Consider the following 9682-nt stretch of genomic DNA (forward strand, 5'->3'; position numbering starts at 1 on the left):
CGTGTCTATTTATACCCATAGAGCTTTTGAGCTATTTATTTTTTTTTTTTTTTTTTTGTAAATCAAAGAGTAAGATTGCCTGTAGTAAATGAATTTGTCAGACTCTATTGTATCTAGTGCTATTAATTATTTGACAGTTTGAGAATATTATTTCGGTTTTCTTATGTTTTACTTAGAATTATGGAAATCACACTCCTTTGTTCCCTGCAGGAGTTAAAATAAAATATTGGTAATTATGCACATTTAACTTTCAAAAGGCCAAATGATTACTCACAGTGCTTATAAAAAAGGAAAATTATTCCAGATATTTATAAATCAGCTCCTTGGTAAGGGACTTCGAAGTCTGAAATTTTATTGTTATGAATATTCCTACTGAGGAAGATCAGGATGAAATATGAATTTATTATGATCACTATTCTTTGCTTTGTTTCCAGATGCAAGACTAAAGTCTACCCTGATGAACTTCCAAACACAAGTGTAGTCATTGTGTTCCATAATGAAGCTTGGAGCACTCTACTTAGAACTGTCTATAGTGTCATAAATCGCTCCCCACACTACCTGCTCTCTGAGGTCATCTTGGTTGATGATGCCAGTGAAAGAGGTATGCTTCGCACCTCTGTAAACAGGAATCATTTTTTGTAGTCAGAGGGAAGCGGGGCTAATATATATCTTGATGTGTAGCATTATTTAACTGATGCGCTTTTTATTTGCGCACTTTTCTTTAAAATCTGTTTATGAGAGGGTAATTACACAGACATTTGATATCTGCCATATATGAGCTTGCGACTCCCCCTCTTTGTTTTGCTCTAAAATGTCTCCCAACCTTCCTCATACATTCTTGTTCCGTGTTATAGATTTTCTCAAGTTGACATTAGAAAACTACGTGAAAACTTTAGAAGTGCCAGTGAAAATTATCAGGATGGAAGAGCGCTCTGGGTTAATACGCGCCCGTCTCCGAGGAGCAGCTGCTTCAAAAGGACAGGTCATAACTTTTCTGGATGCACACTGCGAGTGCACCTTAGGATGGCTGGAGCCCTTGCTGGCGAGAATAAAGGAAGACAGGTAGGGAGCCCCATGTTAAGTCTGCAAGGCTCACACCTGAACCTTCGAGGGCAGTTCCAGCTGTCTTGTCTATCACAATGCCTAGTCCAAAATGCTATTTTCAGAAGGTTTACGTCATAGGCTTCGAAAAATGAAGTTTTCTCATTTTTCAGATGAAAAATCATGACTGATTCCTGTTAAGCATGGGTAAGTGATTGAGAATAGCCACATGATACAGTGAAAAAAATGTTTGGAGCATTTACAGGCAAAGTTAATCATTCCAGTTGGACAGCAAAATATGTTGTAGGAGATTTTTCAAAGCACCTTTGGTCCTCCCGACTCCCCTGTGCAGAGACTGCAGATGTTCTAACAAACTTGCTTATGTTACTGGAAGTGCCGAGAATAATTCAGTTCTTCCCATTCTCTCAGTAGGATTCTCTTCATTGCCTCTGTGCTTTCAGTCAGTCTAGTTCAACTTCATCTCGAAGATCTTGAAAACACACACACACACACACACACACACACACACACACACGCACACATCTTCGTGAAATAATACAAATCGTTTTAAAAAACAAGTAGAGTACAGTATAATTATTAAAATATTATTATTTCTACCTATCAATTGCAAATTTTGAAAAATTGAACTTCATAGGATTAAGACCCTGCAGTTCTTCTTAACATTTGTGACATTTTGTAGCTATGTGTGACTGCTAAATTAGTGTAATTGTTAGTACCTAATGAAGATAACAAACATTGAATGCTATCTGATGTGATAAATCATTGCATAACACCTCATTTGCATTGTCATTTCATGCACATTACAAGAACCCAGGATTGAAATTTTTAATTAAATGTTCAGAACAGTGGCTTCTAGTGTAAACTAGTTCAGCAACATCGCATAAATGGCAGGACCTGCTCCTTGCCATGAAGATAGATGGAGGCTGTCAATAAAATGAACCACAACAGTTCAAGAAGCCATTGGGAACCTCTTAGTCAACTCAGTACAGTATACAGCTAATAACAGTTTGTGTATTGTACAATACCCACAAGGGAATGAGGCTGACAAAGCAAAATGAACATAGAATATCTTTAATATATTGTGTGGTAACATTTTGTACATTATGCTTTTCTTTAAACATTTGTTTCAGATTCAACTTAATATGTTTTAAGTGTAATGTTTAATTTTCCATGCATAAGCAATTTGCTTTTATTCTAACAATTCATTTTATATATATATATATATATATATATATATATATATATATATATATATCTTTTGTTTCTGATTGTACATTTTTACATTGTCATAACTAGACAGCAAATGTGCCTAAGAGAATTAGATATGATTTCTGCGCCACCAAGTGTTAAATAATTAGATCCAGTAAAAATAAATTAGTTAATAAATGTGATGATTTGCTTGTAGCCAGATTCATCAAGAAGCTTTTCTAAGGGCAGAATGAAGCATAACGATTTAAAAGAACTTCAGGCAATGGCCAATTGTGTGGCATATATAAGACTACATGACAATGAATGACAGTAATATTACAGATATAATTGTAGTCTTGTTTTGCTTTCCACACCTGTGGGTGGCTTAGAATGTGCATGATACTCTGTTCTTCGGAATTAGCTGCAATCAGTGTCATCTTTAGTGGACCTGAACACTTTCTTGTGGAGATGATTGATGGTTGACCCATAGTTAACCACTAAAACTATAAAAAGGAAAGAATGAGAGAAGCTATGACATGGATGGAAAACAAAGTGCCCAAAGATACCTAAGTGAAACATACCCTAAATAGGCTCACAAAAAACTAAAACATATTACCTGTGCTTTAGTATAGGAAACTAGGGTAGAACACAAACATAAAAGTTACTACCTTGTTTTAACCCAGTACCTGGAGTGAGATAGCAGCAGACTCTTCTCTGGCAGCTTGCTGATAAGTTGTCATGGTTCCGTTGTCCTTCATAGATACTGCTTTTGGTATTTATAGATAGTGCTTTTAAATTTTGCTGATTTTTTTTTTCCTAAAGGGAATTTTCTCTGTGACAAGTTTTCCTAAAATCTTTAAACTTACTTGATCTATTTGAAATTCAAAGCTCTCGATTTAATTTTCTCTCATCCACTCTCCCTCCCCGTATGCTATTGCTGTTCGGTGGATTATAGCTAAAAATGATGCATAAGATCAAAGCAACTTGACTAATCATGCTGTGGGTGGTAGCCTATGAAAAATAGACAATGTTCATCCTGCTGAGTTAGTATTTATAATATGAAATCAGCTTGAAGGTCAATTAGAATATTTGATTAGATTTCACATCATAGCATTAAGGTAAAGGTGAGGAAGAAAAGCAATCTCAGAGGAAATGGTTCAGCAGAGAATAAGGATAAGATAAACTTAAGGACATAGTAGGGTCATAAAATAATCAAATGTTATTACATTATCTATAATCAACTTGGAGAGCTAATGTAAATTATCATTTGTATAAAAATTGGCTTTTGTTTTTCTACAGGAAAACAGTTGTGTGCCCGATCATTGATGTCATTAGTGATGATACCTTTGAGTACATGGCTGGGTCAGACATGACTTATGGTGGTTTTAACTGGAAGCTAAATTTCAGATGGTATCCTGTCCCTCAAAGAGAAATGGATAGGAGAAAAGGAGACAGGACATTACCCGTCAGGTATGCACATCATTATTTCCAAACTAGTCATATTTTAATTCTTTCATTTTATTCTTATGTAAGTCTGGTATCATTTTCAAAATGATGCTTAGAAATATTTACTATTCTCTGTATATTTTTGTCCTTTACACAATCATATAAGACTCAATGGCAATATTGAATAAGGTTATCATGGACAAACTTGTGTGTTAATATGAATGCCAGGAATTTTGGATACTTTGTGTGTGTTATAATATATCTATACCTGTACATATATCTATACACATATCTATATCTATTTCTATTTATATATAATAAAACATATATAATTTCTAAATACCTTGATACTTCAAATAAATGTATATAATATGAAATATATTTATGATAATAGAAGTGTTCTTAAAAGTAAAGTGAGAATATTTATCAAAATGTTTTGATAAATACTCTAAACTTATCACTTTTAAAAAGTTGTATGCATTTCACAATCATAGAAATAATCATTTGGAAAATTTTAATATATTGAATATATATGAGTGCTTTCTTCATCTAAATTTTTTTTAAATCCCTTAATTTGAAGCATTTACCATTGAAATACGTCTTACTATTGGTTCTGAAAGATATTCATCATTGTGTTCTAAAAGGACACTCACTTAAATAACACTAGATTATATCTGTCCTATTGTAAGTCTCTTGCCTACATCAAAAAAAAAAAAACCCAATTGCCTAAAAATATTTAGAAAATTATTTTATTAAATTATCTTTTAAAGATGAATTTAACAAATCACTGTTCTCCTGAAAAATGGTGAAAATTTAATCTTCAAAAATAACATATATACATTCTGATCTGTAGACTGTCTTGTAGTCCTCTGTCGGATGGGATGAGTTTACTTCCTAATAATATAATGCATTAAATTAAGATTAAAATCTCTGGGTAGTAAGAGACCAGTTTAATTATATGTTACTGAATAATGTAGTAGTAAAAGTTGTGAACATTTTTAGGAGACATACTACCATATTGAGAAAAATTGATTGTGGACCCTAATAACTTTCAAGCTGATTTCAGAATGTATTCTAAGTACTAACTCAGCATGATGAACATTGCATAAGTTTCGTCAATGTTGAGAATATAGAATCTAACAATTTTTAAATACTTTACATTTAACCATTCAGGTTGTCCCTTACATTAACATGCTGAGGATACATAGTAACTCCCAGATTAATTAACAATAGGCTTGTCCTATATTCTAGTTTTATTTGACATTTTAAAGTTTTTATCCCAATTGAAAATTATCAAAGCACTTCACACACACACACACACACACACACACTTAAATATTGTTATAGTGCAATACATTAAATAAGTACATATTCAATAAAAAGTAAAGTATGTATAAATATGTTTAAGAATACTTACTGAAATACAGTAGTAGCAAAGGCACACTGTACTTAAGCTTGTTATCTTCAGTTGGAAAGGTAAAATTCAGGTAGCCAAGGCTCTAGTAAGACTTACCTGATCTCATTCATAAAGGAAAATAAATGGCACAGGAAGCAGCCACTATGCTCATCTCTTGCTCACAATAATACAACAAGAACACCAGCATGTTGTGTGGTTTTGACAAAAAAAGTATGAGAACCAATAAAAGCTCTTTCTTTTCTTTACTGCCCGAACATTATTTTGTTTTCTAAAATATGGAGAAACCTCAGTGTCTGCTGAAGTTTAAAGATTCCTATAGCAAAAGGTTAATTAATTCATGAGCACTGTTGTAACAGCAGGCAGGTAATTTTCATCAACAGTGCTACAGTGTGAACTTTGTATTTCTAATTCATTACTCCAAGATGTGATCATTTCTCTCACCTTCATGCAGACAGATAAATCATTCTGAGTGTTGAAGACAGATTTTTTTTTTCCCCACTTGATTAACAGACCTCTGAATAGCTAAAGGGATCAAAACGAAGTTGAGGTTTTAGTTGTATTTAGGAGAATGCTTAATTTAAAATGTTCCTCATGACAGACTATGTAGTCACTGTAGTTGGCTAGTCATCGAGTAGATGTACGAGCATGCAACTGCAATCATAGTTCACCAACTTTAACTAGTGGCCTAAACTCAGCCATGTTAAAAGTAAAATGTATAGTGGTGATGCTATACTATACCATGGTATAGTTTTGACTATACTACACTATAATATGCATCTCTTGGCTCTAGTATTTTCATTTGTACAAGGAAGGGACTTTTCAAAAAGTAGTTTTGAGCCTACTTAGTTTTCTTTTTTATATTCATATGTAAATTTTTGGACATTTTATTTACATTTCAAATGTTTTCCCCTTTCCTGTTTTTACCTCCTGGGAAACTCCTTACCCCCTCCCCCTCCCCCTGCTTAGTTTTCTTTAATTAGTAAATGTTCTTGACAGCATATAGCATCTCAACTGCACAAGACAGTAACCAACATTTTAAGCTTGAGAGCAAGATGTAGCAACCTAGGTGGCAAACATGTTCTTTACATACTTAGTTTTAGCGTTTCATATTTGTAGAAAACCACTAACATGGAAATGAGATATTTGAAATAAACTTTGGCTTTTGTGACTATTGTAAACTCTTGTTAAAGTGCTGCAACTGTTCTTCTTGTCTGCACTCAAGGGATCTGATTAGAATCACCTATACATCATGGACATGAGAGCATAGCGCTTTCCTTGTAACTTCTATGATTGGCTCTCTGACTCTAATCTTAAGAGTCAGTACTCATTTTCCTTTGTTATTGTGCTTAAAGAATTAAAATTTATTTTAGCACCTCTGGTTCAAACCATAATTAACTATGCTTATGGTCATTTAATTTTCTGAGTCTACTTCCTAGGAAATGATTTAAGTTGAAAGACAATGAACACATTAGTCTGCATGAATATAAGTATCTATTACCCAGTGAAATATTCAACCAAAAGCAAGGTTGCCCACTAAAAATATCCCTGGCAATCTGGAGCTACCTTACTTCAATTTTTTTTTTTTTTTTTTTTTTTTTGGGGGGGGTTTTTTTTTTAAATTTGTTATTTTTTTTTTTTTTTTGGTTTTGTGATAAAATACCTTGATAAAAAACAACTTAGAATAGAGAGCTTTTATATTGTCTCACAATTCCAGGTTTACAGTTCTTTAGAGCACATACATGGTCACAGTCGCGGGATAAGAAAGTGAAGCATCTATTCACATCATATATACAGTCAAGAGTAGAGAGAAGGTAATGCAGGCATGTTCTCTATTAGGTTTATCTTCTCTTTAGAGTCCTGAACTTAAGAATGGTGCTGAACATCTAGAGGCTGAGTCTTCCAACCTCAATAAGTCCAGTTATGATAATTCGACCTCTACATGCTCACAGGAAAGCCTGATCTTCACAAAATCTCATTGAGTCTCCCTCCCAGTGATCCTAGACCGTATCATGTTGACAATTAAAACTAACAATCACTGGAATAATGTATGTACATATAATAATACATATACTACATATAATAATACATATATTAATATATTTAATAATACATGCACTTTGTTTCTCGCAGAAAATTTTTGATTTGATTTGATTTAGATGTTGGGATAAATATGATGCTGCATGGAAAGGGACCTGTATGTAATATGTATGTGACTTTATGGTCACAGTGTTGGATCCTGAACATACAAAACTCACAGCAACTTCTTCTGTAGTGTTATTTATTGTTTAATTTGGACTTAAAATTCTAGATAAATCAAGAGTCAGAATATGCAGATCGATTGTAGTTGTACAGGATATAACTATGTTAATCCTACAGCAGTGTCTATTTCTGAAAAAAAAGGGGGGGGCTGGGTTAAGCGTTACATAACACATCAGTATTTAAATTATGCTCTGCATGTAACCCTCAGTAAATAGTTACAAAGATACTTGTTTCCAACTTTTAAATTCTCACTGACTAAAATACATTTCTTTATAAGAGACCTATTGGTTATTTCTCATTCATCTAACGTTTCACTCTACACATCTTGTATCCCATTTAGTAGCTATTAATATTCTTAATATAATTTCTTTCAGTCTTCCATCCAGTAACTGTTTGGGGTATTCTGATAGTGAGAGCTTTAGGTATTCATTTAATTCTTGCTATTATAATTAATCACATACCTAGATTCCATTATCAGCTTTATTCAGGACATATTTTACTTACTTTTATATTCATCATTATTAACACTTAACTGATATACAATTACTCTTTATTTAATTGCAGTTAGGTATGTCTAAAGAGTATCAAACAAACTTGATAATGTGATTAGTAATACATTTGATTACAAATGCTACACCCTCATTTGAAAAGATAAGAAGTTTCTCAAGTGGTCTATCTACACTATTTTAGTGTGCTGTCAGAGAAGCAATGTAGAAGCTTGTGTTGGGAAGAAATGTGGTTCTTTTCTTATCAATAAAACTGAAAATTACTCTTCCTGCCTTGCTTAAATTGTGTAAGGAATTAAAAGTGGCACAAAGTATTAAATGAGAAATATCTTTAACAGGAGTCAGAAGTTGAGTTTTAATTTTATTCCTGATAATGGAGCATGTAAGCATTGTATAATCAATGAGACAAATGTATCAACACGTAGGAAAGGATAAGACACAGTCTGCATCATATTTCCTTCTAAAGCCTCTCTCCAGCTGTATTTAATCACAGTTCAAATTTTGCCATACTATTCATTTGTATTTTATGTCACTAAACTTGATGTTGTTTTATTTTGCATAAAAACGTTGATTAGATGCTGCTGTCTTCCCAGCTCATATTCTACTCTAAATATCAAAAACTGGTTGAAGATGCATTTTGTCAATGTTGTTTGTTTTCTGTTTCATTTTGTTTTTGAAATTAGGTCTCTTTTATCTTAGATTGATGAGTCATTTGTTACGGAGCTGAATATGGCTTTTAATTTTTTATGAACATCCTGCCTCCACCTACGCAGTGCCAGGGTTATACGTGGCATATGCTATTGCATCTGATTTTTAATGCAGAGATGGAACCCAGGGCTGTGTGCATACTGAACAAGACCTAAACCAAAAGAAATAAAATTTTTATCTGAATTTTTATTCACATTTAACTGTTCTTTTCTCCAAGTACTAGGAATAGAACATGAGTCTTATACTTTGTAGGCAAGTGACCTGCCCCTGAATTACACCTCCATTCTTTCTGTTACTCTTTGCTTTTACCACAACTTGTTCAAAGCTACTCTTGTCTTGTTACAAGTTTTGAGATTCTGGCCCCTCAAGTCATTGATGATCTCGGTTCCTAGTATCTGTAGTATAAAAAATTAAGAGTACATATTTTATTCTGTAAAATCATCTACAAAGAAGTGATTCTTATATTTAATTCTTAACAAAGCATCAAAACAAAAGCACAAAGAATGTCAGCGAATTTAAGCAGAATAAATGTTTAAAAGAAAAAGTTGAAGAGGGATTGTTGAGCTGTTCCTGTCCTTGCACCCATAGCTTCAAGTCTAATATATGTGATTTGGAAAGAGTGTAAGCCTTCTATCTTAAATCGAACCTTTGAAGCTATATTCTTTATGGAAATAATATATTTGCATTTTATTATCTTCCTCTGGTTACAGGACATTCATAAGATTTTTATTAAAATCTGTTGATATGAAAATAAACAGGGAAGAACACAATATTTTCAGTGAGATTCGTTAAATTGTATGATATTTTTTCACTGAGTAATGTTCTCACATTAATCAAAGCATTTCAATGCAGCTGGTTTCACTTAGTTTTTTTTTTAAATTCAACTAGTCTTTAGTATAAAAATTAAAGTATAGCAACAATAATAAAAACCCCATTGAACCAAATATTAAGCAAAAATATTAAACATCTTTTTGGAGATTAGGATATCAGGTGTGAATATTAGAAAGAAAGAAAGAAAGAAAGAAAGAAAGAAAGAAAGAAAGAAAGAAAGAAAGAAAGAAAGAAAGAAAGGAAGGAAGGAAGGAAGGAAGGAAGG

At 32.8% G+C, this 9682-nt stretch overlaps 1 protein-coding gene across 2 annotated transcripts in view; it reads left to right on the forward strand.

Annotated features, from left to right (window-relative positions):
• Positions 1 to 9682, forward strand: part of Galnt13 (polypeptide N-acetylgalactosaminyltransferase 13) — a 571919-nt gene that overhangs the window by 345057 nt on the left and 217180 nt on the right. For both annotated transcript variants that reach the window (XM_021192182.2, XM_029536704.1), the window contains exons 5-7: positions 435 to 601; positions 855 to 1062; positions 3550 to 3720. In XM_021192182.2, the coding sequence (XP_021047841.1) occupies positions 435 to 601; positions 855 to 1062; positions 3550 to 3720 (546 nt within the window). The remainder of the gene's footprint in view (positions 1 to 434; positions 602 to 854; positions 1063 to 3549; positions 3721 to 9682) is intronic.

The sequence above is a fragment of the Mus pahari genome, chromosome 3 (assembly GCF_900095145.1).
Source record: "Mus pahari chromosome 3, PAHARI_EIJ_v1.1, whole genome shotgun sequence".
NCBI classification, from domain to species: domain Eukaryota; kingdom Metazoa; phylum Chordata; class Mammalia; order Rodentia; family Muridae; genus Mus; species Mus pahari.